The sequence below is a fragment of the Castor canadensis genome, chromosome 17 (genome assembly GCF_047511655.1).
Source record: "Castor canadensis chromosome 17, mCasCan1.hap1v2, whole genome shotgun sequence".
Lineage (NCBI taxonomy): Eukaryota > Metazoa > Chordata > Mammalia > Rodentia > Castoridae > Castor > Castor canadensis.
In genome coordinates, this window is record NC_133402.1 from 68,796,029 (window position 1) to 68,812,066 (window position 16,038).

General features: G+C 49.6%; 2 protein-coding genes across 11 annotated transcripts in view; one reads left to right on the forward strand and one right to left on the reverse strand.

Annotated features, from left to right (window-relative positions):
- Rnf13 (ring finger protein 13) overlaps nucleotides 1-4,863 on the forward strand; it is a 117,905-nt gene extending 113,042 nt beyond the window's left edge. For all 9 annotated transcript variants that reach the window (XM_020156340.2, XM_074059856.1, XM_074059854.1 and 6 more), the window contains 2 exons: nucleotides 3,243-3,323; nucleotides 3,534-4,863. In XM_020156340.2, coding sequence (XP_020011929.2) covers nucleotides 3,243-3,323; nucleotides 3,534-3,898 — 446 coding nt within the window. In that variant the 3' untranslated portion in view covers nucleotides 3,899-4,863. The remainder of the gene's footprint in view (nucleotides 1-3,242; nucleotides 3,324-3,533) is intronic.
- A 2,674-nt stretch (nucleotides 4,864-7,537) lies between these two features.
- Nucleotides 7,538-13,008, reverse strand: Pfn2 (profilin 2). 2 transcript variants are annotated; one of them, XM_020156339.2, is made up of 3 exons: nucleotides 12,799-13,008; nucleotides 10,762-10,954; nucleotides 7,538-8,854 (listed from the first exon to the last, which is right to left on the reverse strand). In XM_020156339.2, the coding sequence occupies exons 1-3, from the start codon at nucleotides 12,928-12,930 to the stop codon at nucleotides 8,757-8,759; spliced, it is 423 nt and encodes a 140-aa protein (XP_020011928.1). In that variant the 5' UTR covers nucleotides 12,931-13,008; the 3' UTR covers nucleotides 7,538-8,756. The 2 variants fall into 2 exon arrangements, with proteins under 2 accessions (XP_020011928.1, XP_020011926.1); XM_020156337.2 differs by having other exon boundaries at nucleotides 7,538-9,171; nucleotides 12,799-13,003.
- Between the last annotated feature and the right edge of the window lie 3,030 nt (nucleotides 13,009-16,038).

A 16,038-nucleotide genomic window follows, 5' to 3' on the forward strand; every position in this document is an offset into this window, starting at 1 on the left:
TACTGCACTGGCTGCCTGGTGTTGGGGTGTGCCAGCACCTCTGCTGTGCCTGCTCAGCCGAGGTTTGAAGTGTGGAACTGTGGGAAATGGCAGGGAGAAACAGATTAGAGGGAAAATCAAAGTCAAGTCCTGTCCACCCACATGCAGTTACATCCCAGAATGATGAGAGACTCTACAACTACTGTCAGAAAGTTTTCTGGAACTTCACTCAACTATAGTGCTGAAAACATTCCAGTCAGGAACACTTCTGTATTATTTCTCACATCAGAGTCGGTCTCCTCCTCCCCTCAGCTCATATGCAGCCATGTCCACTAGTGAATTAGGAAGGCTTGTAGCTGTGAGGGTCACATCCATCAGGGCACCACAGCCTCGCACTTCGGACATTTGAGGTGGGACAGTGCTGCTAGGAGCTGCCCAGCATCTTGCAGGAGGTTCAGCTACAGTCCTGGTCCACTAGATGCCAAGCAGACTGACTCCCAGTTGTGAAAACCAAAGCTGTCTCCAGGTCAGTAAGTGTCTTTAGGGACAAAGTGACACCCAGCTGAGAACCACTGGCTTACACTGAGCAACAGGATTTTTGAGCATGGTGCTACTCGTAACAAAACCAGTGCTTGGTCTACACTCTTCAAGTCTTTGTCACATACCACCAGAACAAGGTAAGATGCTTAAATGCCTACATTCATCTTGACTTAAATTAAACGTAAGCACAGTGCACTTGATAGTCATTTGTGTTGGAATGTAGCCTTTGAGTATGAGTCCACTGACTGATTTCTACACTGCTTGGTACACAATCCATATCTGCCACTTTCAGTTTCAGGGTTTCACAGAGGGACAAAGCCTGGATTTTTGCCATCATTCTTGCTTTTTATTCATATAGAAGTTTGTCCAGTCTTTCATTTTTCTCACCTATACCTAATTTAACTATATTTTGGCTGGAGTGAGCATAAGGGTGAGGGAAAACTACCTTTCAAGTGTTTGTAAAGTATTCAACCTAGCTTTCCAATAAAGCTAGAAGTCTTTACCTTCACAGTCCAGGGGCTGCTGGACATCTAAGTATAGCAAGCATGTTCAGTGACCACTGCACCTCATCCAGCTGCTAGGACAGGAAAGGGGGATGGGAGAGTAGCACAGCCAGCCTGTCAGGCTGGCGTTACCAGGTAGAAACTGATAAAGAAGTACCGTGTGTGCCAAAAGCCTTGTACTATACTTCTGCATCATCTCCTGAATTGTCACAACCCAAAGACACACGTTACCTTTTTGTTTTGCCTCTGACAAAATGAAACATAAAGGTGGTGTCTCACAGCTAGTAAATAAATAAATAGAAAAGCAAGACGTAAAGCACAGGCATTCAGATGTGTGCTTTACTGCCTCATCATGAGCCCACGGCCATGGAAAAATCACTGTCTATGGAGCACGCAGAGCATTTGCTCCACTCTGGTCCATGATCACAAACTACACCTTGTAATTTTGACCTATGATCTTAAAATAAGTGCTGTGACAAAAAGAGCACCACGGACACATTCAAAGAGCTGATCTGAAAGCCCATGACACAAGCATCAGTCCCACTGTCACCTTTGTTAGCTTCCCACGTCTGTGAAGGTACCACAAACTCGGTGTCTTAAGCACAGGTATACTTTCTATAGTGGTCTGACACAGGCGGTCTCAGCACTAAAATCAAGGTGATGCCAGGCTGCGTGCCTTTCTGGAGGTCTGAGGGCAGCGTCCATTCCCTTCCTTCTCCAGCCTCTAGAGCCTCCCAGAGTTCTTGGCTTATGACCTTCCTCCCTGCACCTTCAAGGTGGGCACCCCAGACCGTCATCCAGAGTTGCATCTCCTGCTGATGCTGGGCCTTTCTGCCTCTCACTTCCACTTGTTAGGACCCTTGTGATCTGATCCCAGTGAACCCACATGGCAAAGGCAGGCCAAAGCTCTCTGCCCTTTTAGCTGTATCTGTTTGTTGTTGGTAGGCGTCTTCAAGGCTGTGAGGCAGAGGTTCAGTAGGTGAGAACATGCAATGATTTACTTGTTCAGGGTAAAGGCATGTCAGCTCTCTCCTCAAAGGCATGTCAGTGCCGGCTGCGTACGTACAAGCTGTCAGAGGCATACCGAGCCCTTTGGTATTCCAATAGTTAAGACTAGTCGTCAGCCTGGCCAGATTCCATGAGAGATTCTAACGTGTATAGTTAGTTCATTTGTTAACAGAATATTCTTGATAGGTCATGCCGTAGCCACCAAAGTTAAGACACTGGATAGAACTTACTAATTTTCTTTGAAGCTTTCTATTTTGGATTCCTGTGTTTTAAATGACTGGAGTACATTAAATGAATTATTTCAAAAGAACCATAATTCCATGTTCTGGTGTGTCATGGTCATCCAGACTGTCTTTGCAGACAGGGCTTTATTTCTGATACCTTCCCCAGGTTGTTAGCCCTCGGTGTGAGACAGGCATGGATTCAGCCCTCTGTTGTTCCGAGACTCTCACAGGTTTTTAACCTAACATATTCATTTGGTGGAAACACTGAACTGAAAGCAGTCACCTCCAGTGAAATGATGAAGTGCCTTTAAAAATGTGTAACTTGCATTTCAGAAAGAGCCGAGTTTAATAAATTTGTGTGATTATGAAGGCGATGAAGTCAAGTAAGAGTTAAGGTGGCTGTGATATTTTAAAGAAAACCGATGCCTAGGCATTCCTTATATCATCTTCACAACCCTGCACATAAATAAAAAGCCTCTTACATGTAAAGCCGGGATGTCCTAGTCACCTGCCAACACTGTGAACTAGTAAATACTGGGAATTTGAACCCAAGTGTTTTGAAATAGTTTTTATTTAAAAAATAACCCAGAGCTGGTAGTTCAGTGGTCGAGGGCTTGCCTAGCATGCCTGGGTTCAATCTCCAACATCAAAACCCAAAACCCACAGACTGAGAAGTAAGCAAGTTTTGTTCTTTGGCATAAGATATTTCAAAGGCACCACAGATAAACTATGATTAAAATCTTCAACAAAGATGATCAGGGTGAAAAACGTGATATCCATTTTTAACTTCCTGTATGAGTAAAAGGCTAATAAATTAAAACTTGGGGTCCTTGACCTTGAACACCTGTGTAGCTCCTTGAGCCTAACAAAAAACAGAGGCATTTAAAATAACTTAGGAAGGCTAGCTTGGGAAGTGAGAAAAGCTAAAAGGCTTCTCCACATAGTAAATAATTCCGTAGTCATTAACCTTCCCGATTTCCCATTATAGGAGACGAGTACGATGTGTGTGCCATTTGCTTGGATGAGTATGAAGATGGAGACAAACTCAGGGTCCTTCCCTGTTCCCACGGTGAGCAATTTACGCAGCTTTGAACTTACACGTGGAGCGATGGCCATTTAGGCGCAGTGTTGCAGGGGAGGCGGCACCAGGCTCTGAACTCGAGATCTCAGTACCCAGTAGTGGTGTGCTTACAAACCGTGTAATGTGTGCACCTGAATGCTGAGCCGGGCGCAGGCCTTCAGCCACAGCTGTAACCAGATGTCCACTTTGCTTCCACAGCGTACCACTGCAAGTGCGTAGACCCTTGGCTGACCAAAACCAAAAAGACCTGTCCAGTCTGCAAGCAGAAAGTTGTTCCCTCTCAAGGAGACTCAGACTCTGACACAGACAGCAGCCAGGAAGAGAATGGGGTGTCAGAGCACACCCCATTACTCAGACCCTTGGCTTCTGTCAGCACCCAGTCGTTCGGGGCTCTGTCAGAATCTCACTCCCAGCAGAACGTGACAGAGTCTTCAGACTATGAGGAAGACGACAATGGAGTCACCGACAGTAGTGACGCAGAGAACGACATCAGCGAACACAGTGTGGTGGTCCAGCTGCAGCCGGGCGGCGATCGGGATTACAACGTAGCCAATACCGTGTGACCTTCAGGTGACGGGCTCATTCCCCAAAGTGTTTACTTAGGTTATAATTTGATTTCTTGGCTCCCTGGAGAGATTTCTGTAGAAGTAACTTATTTTTAGTGCTCTAGTTTCATAAGATTACCGAAACAGACTTTCTGACTGGTACTCACCTGCAGGAGCACACTTCAGCTCACTAACAAGTAACAAACGGGTGCTGGAACTCAGGCATCAAATTAGCTCTTTGGGGACGGAAGATAGTCACGTTTGTTTAAGCCCTATCGCCTGCAGTAAGACCTGGAGCACATGGAGTCAGTGCTGAGGCACTGAGCATCAGTTAAGCCACCTCCTGCTGCCATGTTCCTCCAGTTGAGTTGAATGTGTTGGTCACTGTTTTCCAGATTGCCATCCTCAGTGACAGGTGACGGGTAACTTAGCACTTCCCTCTGTCAGCACCACAGAGAAACTCAAAGCTTTCCCTCTCCTCTTCCCAGTAGTCTTATCCCGATAGGAAAGATCTGTACCTACTTAGATTTCTTTGCTTTTCTAAGGTTTTTAATACTGCAGTGTTACGGATGAATTTGACTCAAGTTAAAGTAACGTCTCTGGACTTTACTTACCAGATTTCTGTGTCCTTATGGGTTCTTTGTTGCAATCAAAGCAAAAACAAAACGCTGCATACAAATACCAAACTTCAGCAATTGTTGCTACTCAGATCATATACCTCTGATAAAGAGCAGCTTGTGCTAATCAGCCCTGCTAAACTGTGTGCCGAGGAAAGTTCAAGTACTGGATCTGGAAGTAAGTGCTATGTGTAACAGACTGATGTATTAAACAATGTATTCCGAAAAGCTAAATTACATTGCACACCACTCTAACTACAGAGAAAATACACTTATGTATAATCAAAATGCTAAGAATTTTTTATGGCCTTGTATGAGGGAGTTTGAATGTTAATAAATATGTTTTCCACTTTTAAGAACCTATAATGTTTGTTCCGCTGTCCTCTTACTTTCTACATTAGCCTTGCTATATGCAGAGCCATGAAGGGTAATGACTGAGGTCAGTAAACATATTATCACCTTAGAATTTTATACCAGGTCATTTAGGTTAATCCATGAACAACCACAGCCCCAAAATCACTCCACAAATAAGCAGCACACATCATGAAGCACTGTTGCGAATTATACGTCTTTAGTCCACACTGACAGGGAAACAGACTGAGATCACGTAGAGTAAGTGCAGCCAGCCTTCTGTCGTTAAAAAAAAAAATGTAACCTAGGAGAGGAGTTTCACTTTCTGACACTGCTCATCCCCTGTCCTCCTCTAAGGTAAAGCACAGACTGAGGAACCAGGCATGAAACAGTTCCCATGGTGGCTAAGCAGAGGCTGAGATGTGACATACTATACGCCCCCAACCTTTTATACCTCCTTAGTCATTTGCATTTCATGTAACCTACAGTAAGGTGTAAAGTTACAAAAACACTGAGTTCACTGCCTGACAAAACTTTTTTTTTAAAAAGTCATACCTGCTGGTGGACTGGCTCAAGTGGTAGAGCCCTTGCCTAGCAAGTATGAGGCCCCAAGTTCAAACCCCAGTACCACAAAAAAAAAAAAAGGTTATGCCTATTTTTTAGATGAACAAAAAAGTTAAGACACTATAATGTATAGCTATGAATTAAGATGTTTACTCTTTTTAGCTCTCAGTCCACAGTTCAGATGTTAAGTTAGGAGTTTTTCTGGATCAAAAATTACTATCCAAATGATTAGTTGTAAAAGAATTTATGAAGGGCTGGAGGTGTGGCTCAAATGGTAGAGTGCCTCCCTCACAAGTGTTGTGTTCAAATCCTAGCACAGCAAAAAAAAAAAAAAAAAAATTATGAAGTGTCTTTCAGTAGCACTGGTTACTACTGGAACTCGCTAACACTCACTTGAAGACATCGATAATTTCACTGTGTATAATTATTAATCTTTTGAATAGTACACTAAGCAAAATTAAAATCCACTTTTTATTTTAAAAGCCTAATTTAAAATTTTTCTAAGAGCAACATATAAAATACTGGAAATCAAAATAGACTCTACCAGAAACTTAGCCCTGAGGTAAACTTACGTGGCTATGTTACCTTCAGAAGCAATAAGGAAACCTAGATGTACATAATACACCACCTGGACACCCATGTGTACCACATGACGTGCACCGGGGAGCGTTTTCTCGTGTCATTCAATGACTGTTTTGCCCAATTGATGTGAGACAACTTACTCAGCCCACACCTCCAATGCAGAACCCTGCCGAAGTGTTCCAAGCCTGGGTATGCTAAGTACAGCCGTGTGGTGGACACTGGTGTGGTGGACACTGTGGTGTGGTGTGTGCCGCACTTCCCTAGAGAGCACAGGGCAGACATGTCCTTTCTCTGTTCGAGTGGCACAGCCCCTCGCCCACCAACTCGTCTGCCCACTCCTCAGCATGCTTGCCCCTCACAACTTACAGGTTTGTTCACTGAAGCTGTGACACTGTGGTCACCGCAGGATTGCTACCTGAGCGTTCATCACACTAACGTGCAAAGGAGCATCACTGCAAAATTTATCACAGCTTAGTCACAAAAATCTGTTTGCCCAACCTTTTGTCCTTAATGGGTACTTTAACAGGACAAGAAGCTGATACCAGGTTTTTACTGTCCCAGTTTCTAGGATGTCCATATTCCAAAGCAGCCCCAAGCCCATCCAGAAGTAATGCCTGGAAAAAAGAAAAAAGCAGTTACGTATGGTCTATTTTAATTTGGAAAAGAGAAATTTCTATCCCTGGCGTCCCTTCTCAAGGGCGGTGTGCAGGCCACTTAAGATCAGAGCGACCTGGTGTCTGTTTCTGAAGGGGATTTCCTGGCTACGGCACTTCTGTCTCCAGGGTGGGAGGTCCACTTCCACTCTTTTTAAACATTGTTCATTAGTGTGTAGTAATTGTACAGGAGGAATTCGTTGTGACATTTACGTATGTGCTTACATGTGCCCCCCACTCCCCCTCATCTCCTTCATCCCCCCTCCATCATCCCCCTGCCACACACACTCACTTCTGAGCACCCATGGCTCTAAGTTGGTTTGATAGTTCTGAATTCCTATCTGCTAAATTTAACACGTGTGGGGAACTTAGGAGACCCCAGGCTTAGCATGGTCAGCCTTTTAACCCAAATGCACAGCACCTGATTCCCTTAAAGGCTGCCCAAGCAAGGCCTTCTGCCCTGGTGTGGACAGTCCAGCTGGCTGGCTTCACCAGCAGAGCCTGTCACTGCTGATCTCCCAGAAACCCTGCTGGGTCCCAGGGCTTCTTCCAGCCTACATTTCACATCTAGAGACCAACAGGTAAGTCAGCTTTCCTCACATAGGCCTGAAGGTGAGCAAAAATGACTAGAAGCTGCTTTTGATAGACCAAAGCCTACGAAAAAGAAATTTCTACGTACTTAATTTTATGCCTGCAACAGACCCTGGCCTACTGTCTATATTCTCATTAGGTCAAAACTCAGCTTCAGCTGGGCATGAGTGGGAGACTGAAGCAGGAGGATCGTGACCTTGAGGCTGTCCTGGGCTATGTACAGGCCAAGATCCTGTCTCAAAAACATCCAACTGCAACAGTAAGACAGCAACTTACACAAACGACAGGAGTCTGTAGAGCACTTGGTTGGAATAAATTTATTTCATCTGTCTGTAAACAAGGTGTTTAATAGTTATGGCATTTTTTTAAATGCATATTAAATCAGATGACTTAGACTGTATCCCAGATGTAACAAAGTGCAGGGAAAGAAATGGACAGATCAGCAACGAGATGTGTTTGTACATCTGTACATCACCCACAAGGCCCAACAACAGAAGCAGTTACTAGAACGTCCCTAAAGTAGTGCCATTCGGAAGAAACCCTTGATAGGTCGGTTAAAATCCATCTCACAATAGCAACAGTTCATTTGAACAATAGTATGGCACAGAATACATACGAAAAAAACTCATCACAAGACAGCCAAGTCCACAATAATGCAACTTCATAGAAAAACCTAAGCTGCAAATAAAAGTCGGTCCTATGAAGAGCGACTGGACGAACTCCAGATGGTCCTCTTGGGAGACCTAACGTCCATAGTGGCAGCCTTTACAGTTACTAAAGAGTAGAGCTGGTGTGCGAAGCAGAGACGGACGAAACTCTGAGCTACTGCAGTGGTGGGATGCCCCGGGGATCGCCGTGTGGCTGCAAGGTCATGGGAGGAAGTGCCTTCTGCTCTGGTGCTGCAGCTGCACTCTTCGGATGTCCTGGAGACACCACAAGAAAGTGTCTCAAGTGCAACCACGAGGCTAGCAGCCAAGGACTGCCGCTCCCGACAGCTCACCAACAAAGGGGTGGTAACTGGCTAAATCAACCAGGCACTGCACAGGAGGGTGAAGCAAAGCAAATAAATACCTCTGTGCGAAGGGAGGGGTGCGGAGGAGGCGAGGAAGATGCGTGCACTTCTCCCAACCATGCACTAGAAAAGGAAGACTCACGAGCCAGTAAACCTCAAAGTGCTGAAACGCTGATCAAATGAGATTGTACAACCGGCACCTTGCTTAAGATTAACTTATTTTAGTAATCGATAGCCCATTAATTGCTAAGACAAAGTGATGCCCAACTTGGCATGCCCCTCCCCCCAATCAAGGTATCATGCAAGTCGTCATTGTGCTGCACTTATGTTGCCAGGTAAGGGCTGGTTACAGACAGTGGTTAACGTACATACGATCCACTGGCAAATGGGAATCATGACATTGAGAAAACAGGCCAAGAAAACCCAGCTACCACCTAGTCTGGTAGCCTGTGACCATAACTGGGGTGATGATGAAGACAGCTGCTAGGTGGATGGGGAGAGGCTGCTTACACATCAGACCTCCTCAGGTACAAAGCGAGTTCGTACGCTTTCTGGTTAAGTGTGCCTCCGTGGACACCTTCCTTTCCCATGACTACTACCAATGCTGGAGCACACAAGGAAACAAAACAAAAGTGAACAGAATTATTTAAGGGGGGGCAGAAAGAAAGACACCTTTCCCCACCAACAGAGGGATACAAAGGAGACACAGGTTCACACCCCATCACCCTGCATTGCTAATAAAATTTCCAGAATTAAGACTTAGGCTTACAGCTCGGAAAGTTTAAGGGCAATCTCTCCCTAACACTGAGCGCTCTGCCTGCAGCTAGAACCCAGAGTCTCTTAAGTACTTTGCCATTGAGTACGCCTTCTTATTCAATCCGCCTCCATGGACCCCTTCTTTTCCCATTACAAAGACCAAGACTGAAAGAAAAAGAAGAAAAGTGTTTCAAAAGGAGGGTTAATCAAGAAAGGCACATAAGTTTAGCAGACAGAACCCCGACTAGTACGTTCACATGACGTTACTTTGCCACGAACTGTCGAGCTCTGAAGCGAGCATGGAGACAGGGCTTTGAAACAGTGATACCCCAGGCAAGAGAGACCACCGCTGCGAGTTCTCCACGCCTCTCTACGCTAGCCAGGGAGAGTGACGTCCACCTTCCATCTTAGGGTGGCACAGCCTAGTCGACAGCACACATTCCTATTACTTATCCCAGAAATGCAAGCTTTAAAAATGTGGGTAACTTTTCATTTAAAAATTCTCCTCACATTTAACATGCCAGACAGGTATAGGACGGTACATGTGAGTCCACATGTCTAAACAGCACTTTCCACGCCACTCGGGAAGGCCACATGAAAGGCCCTAAGTCTCATGCAGACCGATGTCCTCCCGAGCGCTCGCTAAGTCTAAGATCCTGAAACGGTTACCATTTCTACCGCCTGCTTTTTCCAGGATGGAATCCAAAGGTCTACGCTCGCATCTGCACAGGTGCATGTCACATTTTATATCACGGCCACTAGATGTCAGCGGTAGCGCGTGGGCTCCTTAGCGTATGTCCCTCTGACAGCAGCTTAGCTCTCTCAGAGGTCCGTCTACCGTGTTGAGTCTACCGTGTTGAGTCGTGTTCCTGTGGGCATTCGTAAACAACTCATACCAGCACAGGTGCAGCCTCTCTTCAACAGGAAGAGGCCTCTAGGACGGCCACCTCGGGGACAGTGGCCTGCAAGACAGTCCTCTGTAGGACAAGTGACTGCTCAGTGCAGCTTCCTGTCCCTCACATGGTGCAGCTGCTCTTAAAATCACATGGCCAGCTCTGCTGAAGTGAGACTTCAGAGCCTTCTTTAAAAATATTTATATAGGTGACACACTTGCATGTATGTGTAAATCAATTACATGTTATAATAAACCCAAACGTCAAGTTTCCTTTAACAAAGTAGAAAGACTTCACTTACTCTGCAGTAAAAATTTCCATTAGGTTGAAACCAAAATTTTGGGGCTAAGTCTGGAGACACTGAAATTTCTGGGCCAAGCATGTAACTGAGATAATCTCCACCTTCAAATAATCATCTCTGACACACTTTGAAAAACTGTTACTCCAAAGCCCTCATCTAACTTCGCTCCCTTCCCTAGCAATGTTTCCAACAGAAAAGGGAACCTATGGTGATTTTTCTTCCTTCTGATCAACACTGAACGATTAAAATCTCACAAGAAAGGAAAAAGACCCCAAAGTAAAGACTCAGCAGGGGTAAAATAAACAAAAGCAAAGGACTGGCACCGTTAGCAATCCTACACCACAGGGCCATCATCTGATGGGACCAGCAGTTTGAGAGGTGGCTTTTCTCGTTAAGTTTGCCAGTGATACAAGGCCGCCTGTGGACACTCCTGCAGAGTGGGTAACTAAGGCAGGGCTCCCCCCCAGTGCTAGGCATGTCACAAAAACCACTTAATGGCCACATCGTTCAACTGCGCACCGCGCTGTCACTGGCGTGCAGCTTCCCCGGGAGCCCGCTCACCTCTGCCGGCCCTGCCCACGGCCACGTTGTAGGTGGGCTCTCCGCCTTGGCTCTTGGTGCGGATGTCCATCGTGCAGTCCCCGTCTACGTACAGGCTATCTCTTATCACCGAGCACTTCTTCGCACCGAGAGTCAAACCATTGGTGAAGAAACCTTCCCGGTCTTTTCCTACAATCATATCTATTTCTACTGGCTGTCCCCAGAAAAGAGAAAGAAGAAGTTGTGGTTAATTCCTGCATGGCTGGACGTGGCAGAAAGGTGCTGGGCTCAGGCTAGAGGCGCAGAGCCTCTCTGAACTGAAGGATCACCACTCCTGACCACTGCGCCCTGCCCGCGCGGCCGGCTAAACCAAAACCAGCCCGAAGCAAACACTTGGCAGTGGACGCCACACACACTTGACTTTGTCAGAAGTCCATCAAGTCAAGTGGTGCAGGACGGCCTCAAACTCTCCAGCAGCTCCTGTGACACTCGGTCACAGGGCATCGAGTGCAAAGTCGCCCCAAAGTCTCCAGAAGTGCTCAGCTGTGTCACTTGAAATACCCCTGCCGGTCAGTGTGAATGCCAATCCCTGGACCCCGGCGTGTTTCCAGTCCGTGTCTCCCTCTCCACCTCCCTTCCCCCACCTCAGCCATCAGCCAGCGGGCGGCTGCAAGGCAGCACCGCAGCAGGCAGCGGTGACGATCAGAGAAAATGGAGGGAGATGGAAAGAAACTGAGGTAGCCGCCAGCCAGAAAGCAGGCTGCGCCCAATCCAGGGAAGGCGTCGCCCCCATCAGAACTGCAGAGTCATAGCAGGCCCAGCCATTTCCAGCACCCCGGCCTTGGCGGCCAGGCGCGGGGACTGCACACAAAGGCTGCGGGAACCGAGTTCGCGGCCCGCTGCCAAGGCTGCGTGCGCCCCCGTCCCCGCGCCGGCCGGGTCTACGCGGGCGCATCTCGCACCGAGCCCAGCAGTGAAGGGTCCATTAGCACCGGGACGGGGACCTGGGTCTGGGTCCTGATGGGAGGGAGCGGGGGCTAAGGGACAAGGGAACTGGGCAGCCACCGCAAGACAAAAAGCAGCGCTGGAGACCTGGTGACAAACGGTCCCCAGACATGTGGCAGCCAAGTCAAAGCCACCGGCCGCGGTCCCTGCCGCGGGACGCCCGGAGGGGCGACTGTCGCCGTCCTCGCCGGCTCCGAGAGCCCCCGAAGCCGCCCCTCCGCGAGCTGTTGCGTAACTGGGGATGGCGGGGTCCCGAGGAAGCTCCTTCATGGAGAATCAATGGCAGTTCGCCATCTTGGAGAATTAAAAAATCCTATGGAGCCGGGGCCGGGGCCGGGGCCGGGATTCACGAATCCACCTCCGCTGTCCGCGTACGTTTCTCGCCAGCCCGAGGCCGGGACAGCGGCCACCCACGCAAAGCCACCGGCGCCGGCCGCCGCCTCCCGGGCCGGGGTGGGGGTGGAGGGGACACGGGACAGGACCCCAGCCCGCCTCCATTCCGGGCCGAAATCCCGGTACCGGTCCGCTTCCACCCCGGGCCGAGCGAAGCCAACGCGGCTCCCCGGGGCCTGCAGGGGGACACGGGGACAGAACCCCGGCTCAGCCCCCGCTCCTCCCTGGACTTGCAGGGGACAAGGGGACAGAACCCCGGCCCAACTCCGGTACCGGCCCGTTTCCCACCCCCCCATTCCCGGGGACACGGGGACGGGACCCAGGCCCAGCCCCGGTACCGCCCAGTTCCTTCCCCACACACACTCCCAGGCCCTGCAGGAGACACGGGGACGGGACCCCGGTACCGGTCCATTCCCCGCCCCCCATTCCCGGGGACACGGGGACAGAACCCCGGCCCGTTCCTCCCCCCTCCCATTCCCTGCAGGGGACTCGGGGACCGGACCCCGGCCCAGCCCCGCAGTGCGCGCCCCTCCCCCGGCCCGGGCCGCGATGCGGCGCCGCCCCCGCCCCGCCGGTCAGCGGCCCGGCCGCCCGCGCATCCCCGGCGCCGCCGCGACACCTGCCGGCCCCGCAGCCCGGCCCGGCCCCGCCGGCGCTCACCGTGATGCTCTGGAAGACGCCCCCGGCCGTGGCCGCCCAGACGTATTTGGCGTCGCAGTAGCCGACAATGGCGGCCTCCTGGCAGCAGCCGTCGCACATGAGGTTGTCCACGTAGCTCTGCCAGCCGGCCATCTTCGCCCCTTCGCACTGCAGCGCGGACGGCGGCAGCAGCAGCAGCGCGGCGGCGGCGCGGGGCGGCGCGGGGCGGCGCGGGGCGGGGCGGGGGCGGGGAGGAGGCGGCTCTGCGCAGGACCGACCGCCCCCCGCCCGCGGGCTGCGCCGGGGACGCGGCCGCCGGGGGACGCGCCTGCCACCGCCCGGCGCAGCGCGGGGCCCCCTCGCGGCCGAGGGCGCGGGAGGCGCGGCCGGGAGGGCAGACGGACCCGCGGCCGGGAGGACGGACGGACGGGCGGCGCGGGCAGGGCGGCTCCGGGCTCCCCGCGCGCCCCCGGCGGCCGTGCGCGCGCGCGTGCGTGCGATCCCTCCGCGGCGCGAGGGTCCCGGAGGGGGGCGCGGAGGGATCCGGCCGGCGGCGCCGCCACGTGCGGCGCGGGGACCCGGGGCCGCCGGCTCGGGTTGCACGGTTGCCGTGGAGACGGGATGCGCAGCGCCCTGGCCTCTTTGTGGTGGGAGCGGCCGCGCAGCCAACCCCAGCGCCACCCGGTCCCCGACCTGGAAGCCCGGCCTGAAATCACTGCAGGCGACCGGGGCCTCAGGAAAGGCGCTGGGCTCGGCAGACCTGTCATTGTCGCCACTCGGGTACCAGCGGCCTGGCATCCTGAAGATTCTGTGCCCGGCAGAGCCCCCCAGTGTGTGTGGCTGCATTGCTGGTAAATTGCGAACAAAACAGCGTGTGGAGCGCTGGTACCCGGGAAAGTGACCGATGTGTCACACGCCGCCGACAGCACAAAGGATAGAGCTGGGGGCCAGGGCGGCTGGAGCGACATAGTCGCATTTGTCTTCTGCAGGGGGAAAGCACACTCAGGACGCAGATGTGGCGAAGGCGTGAGGTCCTCGGGATCCTCTAGGCGCTGGGATTAGACTTGGAATTAGTTGGCAGCCCACAGTGGCTTCAATTTTAAGTTCAAAAGGACCTGCCAGTGAAGGGAAAGAAAGTGACAAAACGTTGAAAAGTTGATGCTCTAAAGTTGTCATGGAGGGTCACATTTTGAGGAGAATTATAAAGACATTGCTAAACCTCCTGGCTGGTTCTGAGCTTGCGTGTTTCCTGCTGTTGCTGTAAAACGCTGGGCCAGGCAGGGAGAAAAGCAGTGCAGGAGGCGACCAGGGCGACCAGGAGTACATTGATACAATGTATTCCTCACGTTCCAAAGTGACACAGAAGTGCCACAGAGCGCCTGCCCACACAATGGGAGCCAGGACTGGTTGGTTGCTGTAAGGGTGCCTCCCTCCTGAGTTCACTGCACTCACTCGTCATCTCTACAGCTCTGACTTGTCCCCTTCTGGTCACCTTAAATCTTCAAAGTCAGCGGTGGCTACCGTGCTGGTAACTCGGGCGTGCTCACTGGGTGAGAATTCTTCACGTGCGTCCTTAGGATCTGTGCTCTTCCTTTATATGTGTAACCATCCAAAAACTCAGGCATGGAAGAAGAAAATGTAGAAAAGAAAAAGCAGTAACTCAAATTGAAATTGAGTTTAAGTTGCGGCTCCGAGTTTCTCAGGTTTTATTTCTACACTCTGTCTTGTTGGAGCACAGGGCTGAAAATATCTGCACCCCACTCTCTTATTCTGTGTTCTTTTACTGCTGGCTTTAAACAAGGAAAGGATTACCAGAACTGAACATTTTGGAAGTTCGAATCTCAAAGATTCTGAAACACATCCATTGAGGAAAAAGGTTCCTAGGACTTTAGACTTCCTGTCAGTTTCTCATATTTTGAAAACATAACTGCATTTTGATGAGTTTTACTTTTCCAACATGGTATTATTTTTTGCAGAATTGCATACAGCAAAACTGAAATAACTGTGAGACATACTGAGTGTGTTAGAGGAACTGAGCTCCTCGAGTTAGACTTCTGGGTTACGCATTCGGAAGGTCCCTTACTGTGTTTAGTACTAGAGTAAAGGCATCCTATCTTATTTTCTCTAGACCTGGCTTGGTAGCAGTTTTCATTTGTATACAATGTTCTCTTCCTGGCTCGTCCAACTTACCACACATTTCAACAAGTGCCTGTAGGGCTCGAATAGGAGTTTTGGGTATAACAATATAGGTTTGGTCCAAAGGAGTTCTGAGATGAGACAAAGAATTCTCAACTTGGGTCTTTAAGTTGTGGCTGTGGTGGGTGGAGATATCCAGGAGAGGGCTGTTGGCAGTCAGCAGCATATTTGAGTTGGAATGGGTTACTGTGTGTTCTTTCCAAACGTTTTCATTCGTACTGAGTAACCAACTGTGTGGCTAACCACAATGTATAACTCAAGTAGTGTCACATAAATCACGTGACATTTTAGCAAGAAGTTAGCGTGTACTCAACTTGATAAATAGAGACTAAAGCTATACAGATAATTACCCAATTATAAAACCATTATTAATTCAGCCTACCCAAACCCTGCGTTATCTGCAGTCTTCACACCATACTTCATTTGTTGGAACAAACGAATATCAAGTAGGACTCTTTATTTTTCTTTTTCTTTGGTGGTACTGGGGTTTGAATTCAGGGCCTTGCACTTGCTAGGCAGGTGCTCTACCACTTGAGTCACTCTACCAGCCCACAGATGAACATCAGGAAAATTTAGAAAACAAGAGAAAATCACCCACGGCCCCAAAGTTAATACAAATGTCATCATTTGAATGTATGCACTTCTTGATTTATTTAAGATTTTTACAGTAAAGAAAAGGAATTTCTATAATTCTGGATTTACCCATTTATCCTGAGATCTATGAATTTTTGCTTGTTATACTTTGAGGCTAAGTAGAAAAATAGAAATATGCCTGGTGCTTGTGGCTCACACCTGTAATCCTAGCTATTTAGGAGGCTGAGATTGGGAAGATCATTGTTCGGGCCCAGCCTGCACAAATAGTTCCGGAGACCCCCCATGCCCAAAATAAACAGAGCAAAATGGACTGGAGGTGTGGCTCAAGTGGTAGAGAGCCTGCTTTGCAAGTGCAAAGCCCTGAGTTCAAACCCCAGTCTCACCAAAAAAAGAAAGAAAAAATAGAAATAAACTTTTATTTTGCTACATTCTCAATGTGCTGTATTCTAAACTGTGTTTTCCTTCCGATGA

Bases quoted from the DNA above. Each gene is read 5' to 3' on its own strand.
- Pfn2 (XM_020156339.2), bottom strand. From the start codon at position 12,930: ATGGCCGGCTGGCAGAGCTACGTGGACAACCTCATGTGCGACGGCTGC. The intron at 10,955-12,798 runs GTGAGCGCCGGC...TTCTGGGGACAG, and splicing joins GCGTCTTCCAGAGCATCACG to CCAGTAGAAATAGATATGAT. The intron at 8,855-10,761 runs GTGAGCGGGCTC...TGTGTGCTCCAG, and splicing joins CGTGGGCAGGGCCGGCAGAG to CATTGGTAGTAGTCATGGGA.